This window comes from Geotrypetes seraphini, chromosome 7 (assembly GCF_902459505.1).
Source record: "Geotrypetes seraphini chromosome 7, aGeoSer1.1, whole genome shotgun sequence".
NCBI classification, from domain to species: Eukaryota; Metazoa; Chordata; class Amphibia; order Gymnophiona; family Dermophiidae; genus Geotrypetes; species Geotrypetes seraphini.
This window is the reverse complement of record NC_047090.1, coordinates 154,903,087-154,925,540: the sequence shown is the minus strand read 5'-3', so window position 1 is coordinate 154,925,540 and position 22,454 is coordinate 154,903,087. Positions and strand designations below refer to the sequence as shown.

Genomic DNA, 22,454 nt, shown 5'->3' with positions numbered 1-22,454 from the left:
TCTGATAACCTTTGCCATAAATGGAAAATAAAACCTATAACAGCGGAAAACGTAAGTTGAAGGAAAGCAGAGCAGCAGATAGAAATTACGAACAGGCAGATACTGAAATGTAATTACTCGTATATGGCAAAAAGACAATTTTTTTTTTTTTTTTTACATCTCTGCTCACCAAATGTGTTGTTTTCAATGGATAAGTAATGCACTTAAAAGCACTTGAAGAAACTGAAGACAATTTGGAGAAAGTGGGGTATACTGAACTAATAATATAAAAAGTACATGCCTACATGCTCACAAATCATATGTGAATTCTAAACAACTGAGCTTTTCAAACATTTCTCAATCAAGTGTCCTTTAAACATGTTTGAAGACAACCAGAGACGGAATCCAAACAGCAAAGAAACAGAAGAACTGGAAAAAAGCACCTGGGACCTCCAACGGTGGCTAAATAGGAAATCTTTAATATAGGACCCGACACGGCTGTGTTTCAGCATACCACCTGCATCAGGGGGTCAGCCTTGGTATTACAGCTGAGTGAGATACTGTTAAAAGCCCTTAGTAAGGCAGCTGACACAAAAGCACAAGAGAATTTTGTATGCACTTGTGTGGCAATTGGTTCCTAAGAGCTTTTGATAGTATCTCACCCAGTTGTCCTGCATTAAAGATATGATGCTTGGCCACCCTTGGAGGCCCATAGTGCTTTTTTTTTTTTTTTGGCTCTCTATATCTGTTTGAAATGTGAAAAAGCGAATATGGCTACTTACGATTGGTTGTACAGTGGCCATTTACTAACACCACATAACACACACTGTACGCAAATAAACCCCACTAAAGATTCACCCACACACTCATATGCCCCCAGATTCTACATATGGTACCCGGAATTTCATGCCTAAATTTATGCAAGTACCCAAGATGAAAACACAAATTAATTGCGTAATGAGCCAATTAACTTCAGTAATTGGGTGCCAACAACCAATTATTGATATTAATTGACACTTCTTAAAATCTGTGTCCGCACACAGTTGCGGGCTATTCTATAAGGCATGATGCCAAACTCTATTAGCATGTAACTCGAAAAGGGGGTATGGCATGTCAAATGCATTCCAAAAAGTTGCATGTGGATTCATTGAATATAGCCTCGGCATGCCTAACTTGGGTGCCGCCTCCACAACAAATAAATCAAAGAATAATAGCTCAACGTTAATAGTGCTAAATCTTTATAGACAACTTTATTTAGGTAGGGAGGGGGGGTCTGTAGGGTGGTCTGGTATTGGGTGAGGGGATTGTACAATACTGGTGGACAGAGTTGGGAGGGGGTAAGGCATTGGAGAGGGGGGATCTGTGAGACCGAGTTGGGTACAAGTCAAAAAAGGGGGCGACATCTACCCAAAGATGGTAACACCAAGAAGCCACTGAAGGGGGAAGGTATCAGTGTGGGCTACCATTAAGACGGGTTATTTTATCGCAAGTCGTTTTATGCAATGATACCCTGTGCGAAAATAATATGACTTGCGGTGAAATAACCTACCTTTCCCTTCTAAATGATGGTATTTTCAAAATGAGCATGGCTTAGTATTAATAAATCAACCGCTAAGCAATATTATTATCTTGAAGACCAAGACAATTCTATGAGCCGAATCTAAGGCTAATCCCAACCCGGTTATAGATTTTTTTCATTATTTTTTTATAAGAAGACTTCCAGTTCTCACAGAAGCTGAGCTATGACGCTGTCTTGCTCAATCTTCCCATTCAAGGGCTATCATTAGAAAAACCTCCTTGGAATATATATCTTCTGTGAGAAATCAAGTGTGCATTATAATTCACAATTAGTTCAATATTCAATAACTGTTATCCGATAAACTTATCTATAACCAGGTTGGGATTAGCCTAAAATATTATTAAAGTCATCGCCAAATGGTGAAAAACGAGCCGTTCAGTCAAAGAAGTGCTGGAAACAGAAAAAAATAGAGCAACACCGTTTATTTTGAGGAAATCAGTTGCATTATTTACATTTTTCTATAGTATTCCAAAGCTAGTAACAGTGCTTTCCAAACAATCCTGTATATACAGTATACAATAACACTGGCAGAATTAAAGCTACAAGTCTCAGTATTGTTCAAGCCCGTGTAGCTCCATATTATAATACATGCACTTCCTCTCTAAACTAGAGACTGTCAATCCTGCAAGACCTCCTGTACCTGCAATAGAGAATGACACGGGAACAAATTTGTCCCGTCCCCACAGGAACTCAATTTCCTAGTCCCATCCACATGAGTTTTGTCACTGTCCCTAAACCTGCCCCATTCCTGTAAGCTCTGCCTTAACCGTACAAGCCTCGAACACTTATGATTTTAAAGTGTTTGAGACTTGTGCAGATGAGGACAGAGCTTGGGCATTGGTGGAATGAGGCATTATGACATCACAATCCGAGTTCTAGAATGTTGCTACTTATGATTTTAAAGTGTTTGAGGCTTGGGCAGATGAGGACAGAGCTTGGGCATTGGTGGAATGAAGCATTATGACATCACAATCCGAGTTCTAGAATGTTGCTACTTATGATTTTAAAGTGTTTGAGGCTTGGGCAGATGAGGACAGAGCTTGGGCATTGGTGGAATGAAGCATTATGACATCACAATCCGAGTTCTAGAATGTTGCTACTTATGATTTTAAAGTGTTTGAGGCTTGGGCAGATGAGGACAGAGCTTAATGGAATGGGGCAGGGACAGGAAAAGAGCTTGCAGGGACAGGGCGGGAAAATGAGTTCCCGTGGGGACGGGGAAAAATTTGTCCCTGTGTCATTCTCTAACCTGCAACAAGCATTTCAAGGAAAATCTATCAAATAAACTGGACGGCATGAATAGTAGCTCCAGCCTTTAATGGGGATAGAAATAGATAGGAAACACAGTTAAAACAGACTTACATATAATTAAGTTTTGCATTCATAAACAAGCATTTAGGATATCTGCAGGCATTCAAAGTCTCCAGTGAGATCGCATTTAAAGTAGTCTGCACAATTCTGGAGACAGCACCTTCAAAAAGATATAAACAGAATGGAGTCAGTCTGCTAGTAAAATAGTCCGTGGTCTTCATCAAAAAGCATAAGGGGACAGAATTAAAGATCTCAGTAGTATACTTTGGGAGAAAAGCAGGAGAGGAGACATAGGATAGAGACATTTAAATACCTACGTGGCAGAGAGTTTCTTCAATTGAAAAGAAGCTTTCGAATGAAGAGACATAGGATGAAAATGAAAGGGGGCAGGCTCAGGAGTAGCCCGAGGAAATTCGTCTTCACAGAAACGGGGGTGAATGCATGGATAGCGGACAAAAAAAGCAAAATCCAACAAGTCAGAAGAAACGGTGAAACCAAAACAAGAAAAGACTGCAGAGCACAGTACAAGATGCAGGCAATGTTTATTCCAAAAAAAAATTGGTTACGCTCCACCATACACCGCAGTTCACCTACTTGGCAAACTTGTTGCGTATATAGTTTATTCCCCACCATCTTAGGGACCCAGGATGAAGACGCGTTGTTCATCAGGGAAACTCCTTCAATTTCCTTACAGCTTGTATTCGGTTAGGAAAGCATGTATCTATTTCCGTGGGTATTCAACTGCAAATGATAGCTTTGCATTATGCTACAATCAAGTGTTTACAATGAACTCAAAAATGCCATTCAACTGCAGCGATAGTCACAGTCCCACTGGTAGCAGGACTCAGTCAGTTCGTTTCATGCTATATATTTTGTTATACCATAGCAATAATTGGCTAACATCTATATATATAAAATCGGAGGTATGTATATGTGTGTGTGTGTATGTGCCGCGATCACGCAAAAACGGCTTGACCGATTTGAACGAAACTTGGTATGCAGATCCCTCACTACCTGGGATGATATGTTCTGGGGGTCTCGCGGCCCACCTGCACACGTGGGCGGAGCTACAAACAGAAAATCAGATTTCACCCATTCATGTCAATGGAAAAAATGTAAAAAGCTGCCATTCTCACTGTGACCAATTTGGACGAAACTTGGTATGCAGATCCCTCACTACCTGGGGTGATATGTTCTGGGGGTCTCTCGGCCCACAACTCTATGTTGCTTGCTCAAGGGTGGGTTCACCCAACAATTTATATGTTCTTGCTCCTGGAGGTGAAACTAAAAATGTTGTTTATAATCACGTTTTGCATTAGTTGTATTGTATTCATTTTGTCAAATATTTCACATTATAATTTGAATATTGTACTTTTTATTAAGCTGTAAAACAATAATTTCATTCACCACTATAAAGTATCTTTATTTGAATCCATTTACAGTGTTATTGCTATAATTAAATACCCGTGCAACGCCGGGGCATCAGCTTGTATTTTTATATATCGATGGTATCTGTAATTTTTCTTTGGGCCTGTGAAAAACAAGTCATTCTATGTAAGTTGGATCCTACCTTTCTGAAGACTGGCTTTTCAATGAACAGATACTGTACATCACAGACCGTGTTGGGCAGGGCAGGATTAACCAATAGGCCAAGTAGGCACGTGCCTAGGGCCCGAAATGGTCAGGGGGGGCCCGATGAAGGAGGGCATCAACACTGTTTTTTCCAAACAGCGATGGGCCCCTCCAGCATCGATCGGCAACGTGCCCCCCCCCCCCAATCGGCAATGCGGGCCCCACCCCAATCGGCAACGCAGCCCTCCCCCCATCGACGGAAGGTAAGACAAGCAAGCAACGCGGGTAAGAAAGGCAACGGGAACTGTAATTGTGCAAGCGGTGCTGCTTGCCCAAAGCTTCCCTCTGACGTAGCTTCCTGTTTCCACCTGGGCGCATGGTGGGGTAGGGGGCCTCGACGAATTAATCCTGCCCTGGTGTTGGGCCCCTTTACCTCTTTAAGGTGGTTTATCTGTGCGCAACAAATGTTACTGGAATAAACATTGCCTGCATTTTATACCGTGCTCTGCAGTCTTTTACATAAGAAGGCCTCTGCTGGGTCAGACCAGAGGTCCATCACGCCCAGCACTCCGCTCACGCGGCGGCCCAACAGGTCTAGGACATGTATATTAACCCTCTATCTATACCCTTCTATCCGTTTTTCCTTCAGGAAATTATCTAATCCCTTCTTGAACTCCAATACCGTACTCTGTCCTATCACACCCTCTGGAAGCGCATTTCAGGTGTCCACCACGCTTTGGATGAAGAAGAACTTCCAAGCATTGGTTCTGAATCTGTCCCCTCTTAATTTTTCCGAATGCCCTCTCGTTCTTGTAGTTTTCGAAAGTTTGAAGAATCTGTCCCTCTCCACTTTCTCCATGCCCTTCATGATCTTGTAAGTCTCTATCATGTCCCCTCTAAGTCTCTGCTTTTCCAGGGAAAAGAGCCCCAATTTCTGTAATCTTTCAGCATTTGAAAGGTTTTCCATCCCCTTTATCAATTACGTCGCTCTTTTCTGAACCCTCTCGAGTATCGCCATATCCTTCTTAAGGTACAGCGACCGATACTGGACGCTGTACTCCAGATGCGGGCGCACCATCACCCGATACAACGGCAGGATAACATCCTTCGTTCTGGTTGTAATACCTTTCTTGATAATACCTAGCATTCTATTTGCCTTCTTAGCGGCCGCTGCGCACTGTGCCGACGGCTTCATTGTGTTGTCCATTAGTACCCCCAAGTCCTTTCCTTGGGTACTTTCACCCATTTCCAGCCCTAACATCGTATAGCTGTACTTCGGGTTTCTGTTTCCTACATGCAAGACTTTACATTTCTCTACATTGAACTTCATCTGCCATCTCGTCGCCCACTCCCCTAGTTTGTTCAGGTCCCTTTGTAAATCTTCGCAGTCCTCTTTAGTCCTAACTCCACTAAATAGTTTGGTGTCGTCCGCGAATTTTATTACTTCGCACTTCGTCCCTGTTTCTAGATCATTTATAAATACATTGAACAGCAGCGGTCCGAGTGCATGCATGGAACAGCTTCCCAGTTGGGGGTGGTGGAAACAAAGACTGTTCCTGAATTTGAGAGAGGAAGGGATAGTAGAGATTGGTTGATAGGGGCATAATCAAAACATAGGGGTCCTTTTATTAAGGCACGCTAACTGATTTAGCGCATGCTAAAGATTAGAACTATCAAAACATAGGGGTCCTTTTATTAAGGCACGCTAACTGATTTAGCGCATGCTAAAGATTAGAACTATCAAAACATAGGGGTCCTTTTATTAAGGCACGCTAACTGATTTAGCGCATGCTAAAGATTAGAACTCGCTAAATGCTAAAGGCATCCATTATATTCTAAGGGCGCCTTAGCATTTAGTGCACGTTAATCTTTAGAGCGTGCTAAATCAGTTAGTGCATCTTAATAAAAGGACCCCATAAATACGTCCAAAAAAAACCCTCCTAAGTCGGCATTTGGATGTTTCGCTTGCCAAAATATCCCAAGTGTCAATTTTTGAAACGAGAAATTTGGATGTCTCGTGGGTCATTCATCTTCTAGCTCAGGGGTCTCCAAAGTCCCTCCTCGAGGGCCGAATCCAGTCGGGTTTTCGGGATTTCCCCAATGAATATGCACTGAAAGCAGTGCATGCACATAGATCTCATGCATATTCATTGGGGGAAATCCTGAAAACCCGACTGGATTGTGGCCCTCGAGGAGGGACTTTGAGACCCCTGCTCTAGCTCATCTAAGTCTAAAAAGGGACATGTTCTGGGTGTGTTTTGGGCAGGCTAGACGTGGATGTTTTGCAGTGATAATGAAACCTTTTGCAAGACATCCTAGACCTGTTTTAGAAGCATCTAAGTGCTAAAAAGGGAACCAGACTGACAAGATGACCACTGGAGGGATTAAGTAATGACCCCTCCATACTCCCCCAGTGATCACAGCCCCCAACTTTCTAAATAGAACAGTACATACCTGTCTGTAGAACAGCAGTGCCTGGTATGGGAAATCCTAGTAGAGCATCACACATATGTTTTAAGTAACCTAGTGGGTTAGTTAGTGAACTACAGAGAGGAGGACCCAGGCCCATAAGCTACTCTAACCACTACATTTATGGTGGAAAGTATGAGCCCACCAAAACCCTACTCTACAGCCATACACTGTAGGTATCACCTGCAGCCATAAGGGCTATTAAGGTAGTAGACTGATGGGTATATTAGGTTTTGGGGGAGTTTGGAGAATTCAACATAAATGGAGGTTATGGTGAGATGTACATCTGGCACCCTTTATGTGAAGTTCACTAAGGTACCCCACTACTTTGTTGGCATGTCTATGTGGCCAGTCCGTTATAATCCCTCCCAGATCTAAAAAGCATTGATTTGGACGTTTCTAAGTTGGACATTTTTGTGGTCGAAAATGGTGAGGAGCTTCAGACGCAACTACAGAAAGGTGGTATATCAAATCCCACCCCCTTAATTTAAGTGCAATATTTAGGACTTAACCAGTTAAAGCTGACCACATAAAAGACAGCCCTATCTTTGTGCGATTCTTATAGCTGGTTAAGTGCCGAATATCACACTGAACCGGTTATATTTTGGCCAGCTCTATATACCCAGATATTCAGTGCCAAAGCCTGGACATAGCACACCATTGCATTTCTGGGTCTAATGCTTATGGTGGTCATGAAAACTCTGATCGCCATCAACTGAATACCGGGCCCTTGCTGAGTAGGGTTGTTTCATATTCCTACATATTCTTACTAGTGATACTGTCAATAGATTTTTAACACGTTAGTAAACATAGAAATATGCAAGATGACAGCTAGCCAGCCTGCCCAAACATACTGAGGGACATTTTCAATAGAATGTCTAAGTCAAAATTTGGACATTTCCTACTAAACATCCAAATTCAGGAGTGGCAAAATGTCCATTTTCAAACAGGACATCCAAATAATTTTTTTTTAAAGCCTACTTGGACGTCTTGGCTGTCCACAGTGGCATTAGGCGGCCTAAAGCGCCTATGGGGACGCGATTCCGATGCCAATTTTTTAGGCGCAAGTAGGCACCTTGACAAATTTTTCCCTGTCCCCGCAGGAACTCAATTTCCCCGTCTCCATGAGTTTTCTCGCTGCCCCATTCCTTTAAGCTTTGCCTTAACCACACAAGCCTCGAACACTTATGATTTTAACGTGTTTGAGACTTGTGCAGATGAGGACGGAGCTTAGGCATTGGTGGAATGAGGCATTATGACATCACAATCTGAGCTCTAGAATGTTGCTACTTATGATTTCAAAGTGTTTGAGGCTTATGCAGATGAGGACAGAGCTTGAAGGAATTGGGCAGGAACAGGGACAGAACTCTCGGGATGGGACGGGAAAATGAATACTCTCTCCACCCTCCCCTGCTTTGCCCTGTATATGTCACTCAGGGCCAGACTCTATAAACGGCACCTAAGGGCACCTACATTGTAGACGCCACTCAGCATGGTTGTCAATCAACCGCTAGGAACCATTTATAAAATCACGCTTAAGGGCACCTAAGTGGACTTCGGCATTGCTAGATGTCCTAGACATAGGTGCCAGTCCATTAGGTGAGGTTTTCACTCACCTAATTTGGCAGTACCTATGTCAGACGCCTAACGACGCCTAACTCAACCACACTTATTCTCCGCCCTAATCATGCCTACTTTTTAACATAGGTGTCATTAGGCGTGGGAGGGCACCTCCACTTAGGCGTCGCTAGGTGTCGTAAGAGTTCAGCAATGAACTCTTAAATTGCTTAATTAGTGTTTTTCTTGATTGGCTGATTACCAGCATGGTTAATTCGGCGTGGATCCTGAACGTAGGTGTTGCTAGGCGGCCACAATTAGGGCGTTTAGTGGCACCAAAATATGGCCTTCAGTGCTGTACCTCTTCAGTGCTGACAACTCCTAAATGACACACTGGAAAAGGTAGGCAGCCATGATACCTGTGGCACCAAGACACATAAATACTGATTTTCATACTTTAAAAGAACCCCTAATTAACTGGAAAATTAATACCTAAATTGACATCTAAGAACTGAAGCCCTTAATATAGCTATTAAATCTTTGGCCAAATACACTGCTCAGTCTGTATCATAGTGAATCAAACCAGAGGAGAATACAGTGACGTAGCGAGGGCGAGAGGCGCCCCTCTCCCGCCCTCATCTCCACCTCCTCCTGCTCTGTCCCTGTCCCCCTTCCACACACGCACACCCCTTCCCTATCCTGTACCTCTTTTAACTTCCCCGACACAAGCAGCATCACCAACTTGCTGCCCGCGTCGGCTCGCCCTCTGATGTCACTTCCTTGGCGCTGGACCCAGAAGGGACGTCATAGGGAGAGCCGACGCTGGCGTGAGCAGCAAGTTGGAGCTGCCACTCGTGCTGGTGAAGAGACAGAGGTACGGTGGGGGAAAGTGAAGGCGCGCCCGTGGCGGGGGGAAGAGTGGGAAGGAGCAAGGGGGGGCAGAGAGGAGGAGGGGTGCCTGTGCCGTCACCAAGACGGCGCCCGGGGCAGACCGCCCCCCCCCCCTTAATACACCACTGGAAGCATGAATTGTTTGCTAAATCTGGAAAAAGCAGAATGAACGTACAGTAAAGGTATAAACCCATCAAAAAGGAACGTACCTTCTTCAGGGGCATACGGTATGGTTTGGCAAATGCTCAAATTATGTATCAAATAACAGAGGTGGTGCCTTCATAATTAGGAGCTGCTTGCTAAACAAAATTCTTACAACCGCTGTGTTCAGCTTAACCAACTAGTGGAAGCTGAAAAGCTAGAGTGCAGGGTGGCTTGTGGACGGGTGTTAAATGATGCCACTCTTCTCGTCCTGTAGAGAAGTTCTGGAAGCAGACCGTCCGATCAGCAGCTCCTTCTCGTGGATCAAGCTGTCCAGCAGATCCTCCTGCCTGTAGTTGTGGTAGACCTTCAGAAAGACGAGAACCGTCACACCCAGCCAAGCCAGCCAGGCCGCCCAAAGACCAAACTGGACAAAGCAACATAAAGCAGCATTAAACTTTTGAATTACAATTTACAACATAAGCCTGTACTTATAGTTAAATATGTCGCAGTTTCCAACCTTAATGGAGTAATTAGTTTCACTTTGTAAAAACAAAAAAAAAAAATTTTTTTTTAAAGACAAGATTTTATTTATTTATTTTTTCATCTTTATTCGTTTTAAAACTTTCAATAACTGTGATACAATATACAATACACAATCAATTTCATTTAACATCACTTAAAACTCACACAATTCCTTCAAAACAATTACCCTCCCTCCCCTACCATCAGTTTCTCACTCAAAGACCTTAAATATCCCACCCACTCCCTCCCTCCCCCTAGATATGTACAATCAACATAGGAAAAGAAAAATATTATCAGTCCTTACAGTATTTTTCTAATGGTCCCCAAACCATCCTAAATTTATTTAAAGATAAGATTTTAAAAGTTCACAGCACAAAGCAATGCAGTAAACTTTTCATTTCTATAGAATGGGCCTAAAATTCTCCCTGCTCTCCTCTCTTGTACTGATACCTGCGATATCCACACTGTACTTCCATCTTACTGTATACCGTCTTGAACTGAAAAGGTATGATGGGATATAAATAAAGCTATTATTATTATTAATTCACTAGCTCTGTTCCCCAGACATCATCATTTCCAAAGGCATTTCCAGTGTTTTATGCACACAAATGCGTCCCTTACAAAATTTTGTGCAACTGTATGGGATATTCTACGATGGTTTTGTTAAACTCTGCAAAATACTCATTGACTGCATTGATGACTTGGGGCTCCTTTTACAAAAGTACGTTAGGACCTTAACACGCAGAATAGCGTGCGCTAGCCGCTACCGCCTCCTCTTGAGCAGGCGGTAGTTTTTCAGCTAGTACACGCTAATCCAGTGCATGCGCTAAAAACGCTAGCGCACCTTTGTAAAAGGAGCCCTTAATGGACTGTGACGCCATCTCATAGAAATTTACCAAACTTTTCAAACCACCCTCATATAACAACACCCATATGGCGCTTACTCTATATAGGAAAATATGTGTGCACTTTGTTCAGATGAGTGCGTACAAGTTAGATACATGAGCACTTAAACCAGCCACAGAGCGGTGGAGCTGATGTAAGTGCACACGCCTTAATACCAGAGATGACATGTACCTTAGGGCTCCTTATACTAAGGTGCACTAGCGTTTTTAGCGCACGCACAAGATTAGCGCACGCTAGCTGAAAAATTACTGCCTGCTTAAAAGGATGCAGTAGCGGCTAGCGCTCAAGCTATTCTGTGCGTTAAGGCTCTAATGCACCTTTGTAAAAAGAGTCCTTAGAGTATGGTACAAGTTACACATCTAAGTGTACTTACCAGGTCAACTGTAACGGAACCTTCTCCCAATCCTGGTGCAATCCCTGCGGAGTCCCACAGGGCTCCCCTCTATCCCCCTCTCTATTCAACGTCTACATGGCTTCATTGGGACTTATGTTATCTGCCTAAAACTGAAATCATATATATACGCCGATGACATCACAATTATCATTCCCATAACCTCTCTGACACAAGAGACGGAACAATTCACCTCATCCATCCTCACCAAGATAGAACAATGGACCATACTATTCAAATTAAAACTGAACCCAGAAAAAACCAAGATTTTCTTGGCAAGTCCTACATACAAGATAACAAATACCTCTTTGAAATTAAACGGATTAAACTACCCAATTAACCCTACTATCAAAATCCTTGGAGTCATCCTGGACCGATGCCTGACTTTCGAAGCCCATACTAATGATCAGGTTAAAAAATGCTTTTGTACCCTCTGGAAACTTCGCACCATCAAACACTACTTCGACTTCCTCTCCTTTCGACTGCTGGTCCAATCACTAATCTTAAGCATCTTAGATTACTGTAACATTATATACCTGGGATCCTTTAAGAAAACCTTCAAACGCTTGAGAATCGTACAGAATGCTGCCGTTCGCCTCATCTACAATCTCAAAAAATCGGATCTTGTAAGCCCGTATTACAGAAAACTGCACTGGCTGCCGATGGAGGCAAGGGTCATCTTCAAGTTTGTTTGCCTCTGCTTCAAAACCTTAACAGGCTCTTCCCCAATCTACCTGTCGGAACATTTTGAATTTTCAGGCTCCACCCGCACACGTAATGCCTACCTGTTTGCCTTCCCGTCTTTAAAGGGCTGTATCTACAAGAGATTCCTTGATAGAGCTCTGTCATTCCAAGCAGGCAAATGAAACAAATGTCTAACCACCCTCATTTCAAATTCACCCTCCTACCAAACTTTCAGGAAATCAATTAAAATCTATCTCTTTGATAAATTTCTCTGAGTCCCTCCCTGCCATGCATCTCTGATATGCCTCTGGATATACCTGACTAATCCCGATTTGCTAAGCTAATCTGAATGTCTTGTATGTAACATCGCTGTCTGTGTACAGTCTCTTCCTCTGTAAACCGCTCTGAACTGTTATGGTACTGCGGTATACAAAAATAAAGTTGTTATTATTATTATTATACCTACCTATCAAATATGCACTTAGGTAGATTTTTGATATTTATATGCAAATGTGCCAGCATTTTAATCATTTATATACATAATTGTGATGTAAATGTTAAATGCCTCCTTTATAGAATTCTATATATGTTTATTAAAATTTACTGTACTGCTTGGCTTATATAGGTTGCAGCAGTTTATAGTGAATAGTTTTCCCCTAAGAGACTTACTCAGTGAAAGAGCACCCAGACGGCATTGCAGTTGGAACCTATTCTATTAAGGACAATAGACACCTACTGCCCGATAGTCAAAGTGATTTAATCAGGCAGGAAACGTTCTTGCCTGGTTAAATTGCTTGTGGCTGCTTGAAGTATTGGTATTCAGGGGCACTTAACCAGATGGTGTCACTGAATATCACAACAGACCACCCCTCGCTAGTGCTGCAAGGCTGCTGCTAGAAGTGACAGCAGCCATTTTTGACAAGGAGCTGTGATGGGCAGAACTGAGTAGACATCGCTCCTGCCCTCAAGACCCCGAAGCCAATGCCAGCCAGTGGCGGTCCACACTCCCCACCCTCCATTGGCACCGTTACTTAATTTCAATTATCGCTGATAGTATTCTTGAAGTCATTGGAGTCATTATCTATTATATTTTAGTATGCATTAGGGGCTGATTCTGTATAGGACGCTGGTCTCGGCGGCTAAGAATCACACGCCAGCATCCTATACAGAATCGCATCTGTCTTAAAGAAAAGATGCCTTACCCACCCCCCACCCCCAATTCTCTAATTGGCACCCTTGTCACCGGCAACAGATACAGAATCGCGCCTGTCTGATCGTAATAATCAGGACTACTCAAATCAAGTCACTTCACAACCAATCAAGATGACCTTTATTCTATGCAATCACTGTGGTGCTTTAATTCCAAGACACACTACCGTATTTTCACGCAAATAACGCGCACCCGTATAAAACGCGCACACGGGTATACCGCGCATGCTGCCCGACGCTCCTTTCGCCCGCCCTGACTTTCCGACTCTCCGTTCACCCCCCTGACTTCCGTGCACTGTCCCCCCTTGAAGGTCTGTCCCCATCCTGAAAGCCTGATGCCCCCCCCCGACGTCCGATACATCCCTCCCCCCGAAGGACCGCCGACTCCCCAACAATATCGGGCCAGGAGGGAGCCCAAATCCTCCTGGCCACGGCGACCCCCTAACCCCACCCCGCACTACATTACGGGCAGGAGGGATCCCAGGCCCTCCTGCCCTCGACGCAAACCCCCCTCCCCCCAACAACTGCCCCCCCCAAGAACCTCCGACCGCCCCCCCAGCCGACCCGCGACCCCCCCTGGCGACCCCCACGACCCCCCCACCCCCCTTCCCCGTACCTTTGGTAGTTGGGCCAGAAGGGAGCCCAAACCCTCCTGGCCACGGCGATCCCCTAACCCCACCCCGCACTACATTACGGGCAGGAGGGATCCCAGGCCCTCCTGCCCTCGACGCAAACCCCCCTCCCCCCCAACGACCGCCCCCCCCAAGAACCTCCGACCGCTCCCCCAGCCGACCCGCGACCCCCCTGGCGACCCCCACGACCCCCCCACCCCCCTTCCCCGTACCTTTGGTAGTTGGCCGGACAGACGGGAGCCAAACCCGCCTGTCCGGCAGGCAGCCAACGAAGGAATGAGGCCGGATTGGCCCATCCATCCTAAAGCTCCGCCTACTGGTGGGGCCTAAGGCGCGTGGGCCAATCAGAATAGGCCCTGGAGCCTTAGGTCCCACCTGGGGGCGCGGCCTGAGGCACATGGTCGGGTTGGGCCCATGTGCCTCAGGCCGCGCCCCCAGGTGGGACCTAAGGCTCCAGGGCCTATTCTGATTGGCCCACGCGCCTTAGGCCCCACCAGTAGGCGGAGCTTTAGGATGGATGGGCCAATCCGGCCTCATTCCTTCGTTGGCTGCCTGCCGGACAGGCGGGTTTGGCTCCCGTCTGTCCGGCCAACTACCAAAGGTACGGGGAAGGGGGGTGGGGGGGTCGTGGGGGTCGCCAGGGGGATCGCGGGTCAGCTGGGGGGCGGTCGGAGGTTCTTGGGGGGGGGGCGGTCGTTGGGGGGGAGGGGGGTTTGCGTCGAGGGCAGGAGGGCCTGGGATCCCTCCTGCCCGTAATGTAGTGCGGGGTGGGGTTAGGGGGTCGCCGTGGCCAGGAGGGTTTGGGCTCCCTTCTGGCCCGATATTGTCGGGAAGTCGGCGGTCCTTCGGGGTGGGGGTGCGAGTGGTCCTGCCGGGGGGGGGGGATGTATCGGACGTCGGGGAGTCGGCCGGGCAAGAGGGCTTGGGCTCCCTCTTGCTCCGATCGTGGATGCGGGTGCGGGTGGGAGCGCGTGCGAGCGGTCGTTCGGGGTGGGGGTGCGAGTGGTCCTGCCGGGGGGGGGGGGATGTATCGGACGTCGGGGAGTCGGCCGGGCAAGAGGGCTTGGGCTCCCTCTTGCTCCGATCGTGGATGCGGGTGCGGGTGGGAGCGCGTGCGAGCGGTCGTTCGGGGTGGGGGTGCGAGTGGTCCTGCCGGGGGGGGGGGGGATGTATCGGACGTCGGGGAGTCGGCCGGGCAAGAGGGCTTGGGCTCCCTCTTGCTCCGATCGTGGATGCGGGTGCGGGTGGGAGCGCGTGCGAGCGGTCGTTCGGGGTGGGGGTGCGAGTGGTCCTGCTGGGGGGGGGGGGTGTATCGGACGTCGGGGAGTCGGCCGGGCAAGAGGGCTTGGGCTCCCTCTTGCTCCGATCGTGGATGCGGGTGCGGGTGGGAGCGCGTGCGAGCGGTCGTTCGGGGTGGGGGTGCGAGTGGTCCTGCCAGGGGGGGGGATGTATCGGACGTCGGGGAGTCGGCCGGGCAAGAGGGCTTGGGCTCCCTCTTGCTCCGATCGTGGATTGCGGGTGCGGGTGGGAGCGCGTGCGAGCGGTCGTTCGGGGTGGGGGTGCGAGCGGTCCTGCTGGGGGGGGTGAATCGGGCGTCGGGCGGGGTGGGAACTATGTTTTAAAACTTTTGTATACCGCGCTCACGCATATAACGCGCGAGGGGTATGCGCGGTAGGTAAAAACGCGTATAACGCGCGCGTTATATGCGTGAAAATACGGTATTTGGAGACTTAAGGCTTGCCCCATCTGTCTTCAACTTGCTAATATTAAGGAGGAGCTCTGCAAACTTAAACAGGAATTGAATACAATTAAAGCAGCTTCCATCACTCCACAAAATCATACCGACTTACCACCTGAGAATAAAACAGCCCAGGAATAAATGGGTCACAGTAGGCTCAGGAAGACTGCGACATGTAACACAGAAACATCCACCTTCACTAATATTACCTCTACAGAATTCCTTCGCTCCACTAGTGCACTGCGATACTCAAGAAAACAGAAGGGAGGTGGGACTGAAATCAATGAAGGTAACTCAAGAGAACAAGCGCACCCTAAGCACAAATAAAAAAGCCAAAAACAGAAAACTCTTACTGTTGGGGGATTCCATCATCAGAGGCATTAACCTTGGAACATAAGGCGAGGAGACCAAAATAGTGAAATGTCTTCCAGGATTCTCAGCTACCAGGAGTTCCAGGCAAATACTGACTATAATTAAGGAAGAAACTAAGGATTTTAACACTGATGTTGTTATCCATCTGAGAACAAATGACCTGGCCAACAACTCCACATTTGCAGCATAGAAAGCCTTTTGGGAGCTGGGTGAGGGCTTGAAACTTTTTGTAAAGACTTTAGCTTTTTCTGAAATACTGCCTGCATATGGAAAGGGAGAGCAAAGAGTGAAAAACACAGAGGACTTTAATAGATGGCTCAAAGCCTGGTGTCATCAAGAAGGCTTCAGGTACATAGGAGGATGGGGAAATACATGGAAGGACAAGAAGCTATATTGCACTGATGGGCTACATATTACTACAGCAGGAAAAAGAAACCTTGCAGAGAAATTTAGACAATATGTTTCTAGGCATTTAAACTAGAAGGTGTATGTATGAAGGACAATTATAGAGACAATTATAGAGACCACCCCCGGCAAAAGAAAATATGTGATATTAGTAAAGATTGCAACATAAACAATATCAGCAACTCATTTCTTAGCATTGCAACGAAAAAGGAGATTACCGCTGAAAAATAGTTGGAAAGCGATGATCACAAATGCTCGCAGTCTAAGCAACAAAGTTCATGATCTGCAAACCCTGATGTTAGAGGCAGATCTAGATATTGTTGCTATCACAGAGACATGGTTCAGTGAATCACATGGATGGGATGCAAACATACCGGGATATAATCTTTTTAGGAAGGACAGAGATGGACAAAAAGGTAGAGGAGTAGCTCTCTATGTAAAAATCAATATCCAAGCGACTGAAATGTAAGGGACCTCGGGAGAGGAAGAAGCAATATGGATCGCTCTGAAAAGAGAAGATGGAACTTCTATCTACGTGGGTGTAGTCTACAGACCTTCAACTCAATCGCAGCAAATAGATAAGGATCTGATTGTGGATATCCAAAAGTTTGGAAGGAAAGAGGAGGTGCTGCTGTTGGGAGATTTCAACTCCTGGATGTGGACTGGAATGTTCCGTCTGCGGAATCGGAAAGAAGTAGGGAGATTGTGGATGCCTTTCAAGAGGCTCTGCTCAGACAAATGGTGACGGAACCCACGAGGGAAAAAGCGATATTGGATCTGGTCCTCACAAATGGAGAGAGTATCTCTAATGTTCGAGTGGGTGCTCACCTGTGAAGTAGCGATCATCAAACGGTTTGGTTTGATATAACAGCTAAAGTGGAGAGCGGCGGAATGATACTTAAAGTCCTAGATTTCAAACGTACAGACTTTAATGAAATGGGAGAGTACCTGAAGAAAGAGCTGTTAGGATGGGAGGACATAAGAGAAGTGGAAAGACAGTGGTCTAAGCTGAAAGGAGTGATAAAAATGGCTACGGACCTTTATGTGAAGAAAATAAATTAAAACAAGAGAAAAAGGAAGCTGATATGGTTCTCCAAACTAATGGCAGAGAAAATAAAGGCAAAAGAGTTGGCGTTCGTGAAACATAAAAAAAAAACCAAGAAGAGGAGTGCAGAAAGGACTATAGGGTGAAACTGAAAGAAGCCAAGAGAGATACGTCTGGCGAAAGAACAAATGACTAAAAATGTAAAAAAGGGAGACAAAATTTTTTTCAGATATATTAATGAAAGGAGGAAGATGAAAAATGGAATTGTTAAACTAAAAGATGCTGGGAACCGATATGTGGAGAGTGATGAGGAAAAAGCAAATATGCTAAACAAATACTTCTGTCCTGTGTTCACAGTAGAAAATCCTGGAGAAGGACCCAGAATGTCTGGCAAAGTTGCACGAGAAAATGGAGTAGATTCTGCAACATTCACGGAGGAGAGTGTTTATGAGCAACTTGAAAAACTGAAGGTGAACAAAGCGATGGGACCAGACGGGATCCATCCCAGGATACTAAGGGAGCTCAGAGAGGTTCTGGCGAGTCTTATTAAAGACTTGTTCAACAAATCTCTGGAGACGGAAGTGGTTCCTGGGGATTGGAGGAGAGTAGATGTGATCCTTATTCACCACAAAAGTGGTCACAGGGATGAAGCGGGAAACTACAGGCCGGTGAGCCTCACTTCGGTTGTTGGAAAAATAATGGAACTGTTGCTGAAAGAAAGGATAGTGTACTTCCTTGAATCTAATGGGTTACAGGATCCGAGGCAACATGGCTTTACAAAAGGTAAATCGTGCCAAACGAACCTGATTGAATTTTTTGATTGGGTGACCAGAGAGCTGGCTCGAGGATATATGCTAGATGTAATTTAGTTAGATTTCAGCAAAGCATTTGATACAGTTCCTCATAGGAGGCTGTTGAACAAACTTGAAGGGCTGAAGTTAGGACCCAAAGTGGTGAACTGAGTTAGAAACTGGCTGTCGGGTAGACGCCAGAGGGTGGTGGTTAATGGAAGTCGCTCGGAGGAAGGAAAGGTGAGTAGTGGAGTCCCTCAGGGTTCGGTGCTGGGGCTGATCCTGTTTGTGAGTGACATTGCTGAAGGGTTAGAAGGAAAACTGTGCCTTTTTGCAGATGATACCAAGATTTGTAACAGAGTAGACACTGAAGAGGGAGTGGAAAATATGAAAAAGGATCTGCAAAAGTTAGAGGAATGGTCTGATGCCTGGCAACTAAAATTCAATGCAAAGAAATGCAGAGTAATGCATTTGGGGATTAATAATCGGAAGGAACCATATATGCTGGGAGGTGAGAAGCTGATATGCACGGACAAGGAGAGGGACCTTGGGGTGATAGTGTCCGAAGATCTAAAGGCGAAAAAACAGTGTGACAAGGCGGTGGCTGCTGCCAGAAGGATGCTGGGATGTATAAAGAGAGGCGTAGCCAGTAGAAGGAAGAAGGTGTTGATGCCCCTGTACAGGTCATTGGTGAGGCCCCACTTGGAGTATTGTGTTCAGTTTTGGAGACCGTATCTGGCAAAGGACGTAAGAAGACTTGAAGCGGTCCAGAGGAGGGAGACAAAAATGATAGGAGGCTTGTGCCAGAAGACGTATGAGGAGAGACTGGAAGCCCTGAATATGTATACTCTAGTCTAGAGGAAAGGAGGGACAGGGGAGATATGATTCAGACGTTCAAATACTTGAAGGGTATTAACGTAGAACAAAATCTTTTTCAGAGAAAGGAAAATGGTAAAACCAGAGGACATAATTTGAGGTTGAGGGGTGGTAGATTCAAGAGCAATGTTAGGAAATTCTACTTTACGGAGAGGGTGGTAGATGCCTGGAATGCGCTCCCGAGATAGGTGGTGGAGAGGAAAACGGTGACTGAGTTCAAAGAAATGTGGGATGAACACAGAGGATCTAGAATCAGAAAACAATATTAAATATTGAACTAAGGCAAGTACTGGGAAGACTTGCATGGTCTGTGTCTGTATATGGCCATTTGGTGGAGGATGGGCTGGGGAGGGCTTCAATGGCTGGAAGGGTTTAGATGAGCTGGAGTAGGTTTTAACTGAGATTTTGGCAGTAGGAACCCAAGCACATTACCGGGTAGAGCTTTGGATTCTTGCCCAGAAATAGCTAAGAAGAAAAAAAAAATTTTAAATTTAAATTGAATCAGGTTGGGCAGACTGGATGGACCATTCGGGTCTTTATAATAATAATAATAATTTTATTTCTTATATACCGCTAAATCCGTTAGGTTCGAAGCGGTTTACATAGAAATATACATTGAGGAAACAATAAAAATAGGATAAATAAAGAAAAGGTACTTAGAAATTCCCTTACTGTCCCGAAGGCTCACAATCTAACTATAAGTACCTATGAAAAAAAAAAAAAAAAACCCAGTTATGAAAATGAATATTAAGATGTAAAAATTAAGACAAAGATAGAACAGGAAAGAAACATCCCAACAAGAAAAACATTGATCTCATTACGGCCATATTCTTTTAAAGCAAGTGTACATCCCAGCAATAATAAAGTGGGTAAAGTAAATTAAATTAAAATTATTTGAATTAAAACTAAATATATATTAATTAATTAATTAATTAAAAGAGAATATATGGACTCTATAAGTATGTAAGAAAGGAATAACGATAGAAATGAATAGAAGGAAAAAAACAAAAAAACATTAGACAATGGAATTCTAATGAAAATTTAAAATAAAGATGTAAAACAAAATAAATAAGAAACAGTATAATAAGTGATATTTTAAACACGATGTTATAAGAGTCAGGAGGGTCTCATTTCCACTTCAGTCAGACCACCATTCTCAGCGTCTCTAGTCCATCAGCCGTTTTATCCGATCAACCGCCATTATCATCCTCAGCACACAACTACAGGTCACCTCCTCCGATGCAAAAGAAACCTCCCTCAGTCTCCTCAACGGTCAGTGCGCTGAACAGCTCTGCTTCCACATAGATCATGCCGACTTCAATCATCTGCTCCCTGGTCCAGACTGCGCCTTACTCTGCTAGCCCTCGCTCCCGCAGACACCGCCGTCATCTGCCGTCATCTACTATGTTACTATGTTTGGCTCAGCTGCCTACCTTTGCAAGGGATCCCTTGCCATCTGATGATCGTGGAAAGGGAATCCCCGATCAGCTGAGTTGGCAGGACTTCCCAAACTGCAGCTTTGGGGAGTCCTGCTGGCTCAGTTGATTGGGGTAAAATATCCCTGCCGTGATCAGCTGAGCCAACAGCAGTTTTTAGCGCAGAGAGCCAGGAGCATCAGGAGCCGGGAGCATCGGGAGCAGCACGGGCCGTTCAGCGCGGCTCACAGCGCTACAAACTACTAGCGCAGTTTGATAGAAGAGGTCCACAGTATTGTTAATAATCTACTTCCCATACTCCCATTCCTACTTCGTTTCCCCCCCCAGTTAGAGGTTGTAAACTGAAAAAACACCATGAACACCTTCTTTCACAACAAACAGTATTGTGGGGTAAAGACCTAGATCAACTGCTTTCGCCCACGATTTATGAGGAATTCAGAAAACGTCTAAAAACTCAACTGTTCCTAAAGTATCTAGACAACTGACCCACTCATCTTCTTTCTCCTCCATAGGGATTCCTCTGTCCTATTAATCTCTTTCTCCTCAACAACGCATTTCCGGTCCTATTAACTCTCCTCTTCCCCCCTCTTAAATTCAATCAATTTGTACCTCGCTTAATCTATTATAAACCGCATTGAACTTAGCGGTATTACGGTATATAAACTGTTATTATTATTATTATTATCTATAAGAAAAAAGTTAAACAAAGAGCAAATTACTATTTCTCCAATTATTTGTTCAAGAGGAAGGCTTCTTGATACAATATCAAACATTTACATGGAAAACCTAGGAGAAAATTTGCACCAAAAGCCAGTACTTTAGATTTAAACTTAAGAAACTACCTCCTTCTCAGCCGAGTTGCTCTAGACGCCTCAGGGAATATAGTAATCTTTTTGCCACAATGCATTACATCTTTCTTAGATAAATTAGCTTTTATGACTGATAGTTTATCTTTTGCTGTTATGAATGTGACCGATAATGTTACCTTAGAGGAAATAACATCCTGATAGATTTCAAGAATCTGAGTCAGATTGGCAATTGTAGGATCAGCATTAGCTTGTCCTTCCTCCTTTGAAACATTAACTGGACCAGGAATATAATACAATTTAGACCACAAAATATTATCCACATCAGACATTTACAAGACCCGCTTAAGATAATTCCTAAACAAAATCTCTGTTGTCAAAAATTGGGTTTGTGGAAAATTCAACAATCCAAGGTTTTTCATCCGTAGGGAATTTTCCCAAGTATTCTCTACATTCCTATGAAGATTCAAGTTATTCATAATTGACTATATCACGTTTCCTCAATCTTTTTAAGAATACCATCCACCTCCCGCATTTCTCAACTGCTCCTTGTGAAAATTTGACAACTTGATCTGTGATGCTCTTCAGTAATAGATGATTATTTGAAAAAAAAGTCCAAATATCCTTTAAAGCAATCTCAGATGATGCTGTGGGCATATCCAGAGTCACAGTTGAATCCGCAAATAAAAACGCTAGTTTTGGTATAGGTAGAAGGTCTTTACTAACGGAGGAAGCACTCTGCTTTAGAAAATGACACGGGGACAAATTTTTTCCCGTCCCCACGGGAACTCATTTTCCTGTCCCGCCCCAGAGAGTTCTTTACCTGCCCCTGCCCCATTCTGCAAGCCCTGTCCTCATCTGCACAAGCCTTAAACACTTTAAAATCATAAGTAGCAACATTCTAGAGCTCAGACTGTGATGTCATAATGCCTCATTCCACCAATGCCTAAACTCCGTCCTCATCTGCACAAGCCTCAAACACTTTCAAATCATAAGTAGCAACATTCTAGAGCTCAGACTGTGATGTCATAATGCCTCATTCCACCAATGCCTAAGCTCCGTCCTCATCTGCACAAGCCTCAAACACTTTAAAATCATAAGTAGCAACATTCTAGAGCTCAGACAGTGATGTCATAATG

General features: G+C 44.8%; 1 protein-coding gene across 1 annotated transcript in view; it reads right to left on the bottom strand.

Moving 5' to 3' along the window:
- Positions 1-8,191: 8,191 nt before the first annotated feature.
- The window catches only part of TMEM179 (transmembrane protein 179), a 59,718-nt gene continuing 45,455 nt past the window's right edge, over positions 8,192-22,454 (bottom strand). Inside the window, exon 4 of the mRNA XM_033952785.1 lies at positions 8,192-9,926. Within this exon, the coding sequence (XP_033808676.1) occupies positions 9,747-9,926 (180 nt within the window). The 3' untranslated portion in view covers positions 8,192-9,746. The remainder of the gene's footprint in view (positions 9,927-22,454) is intronic.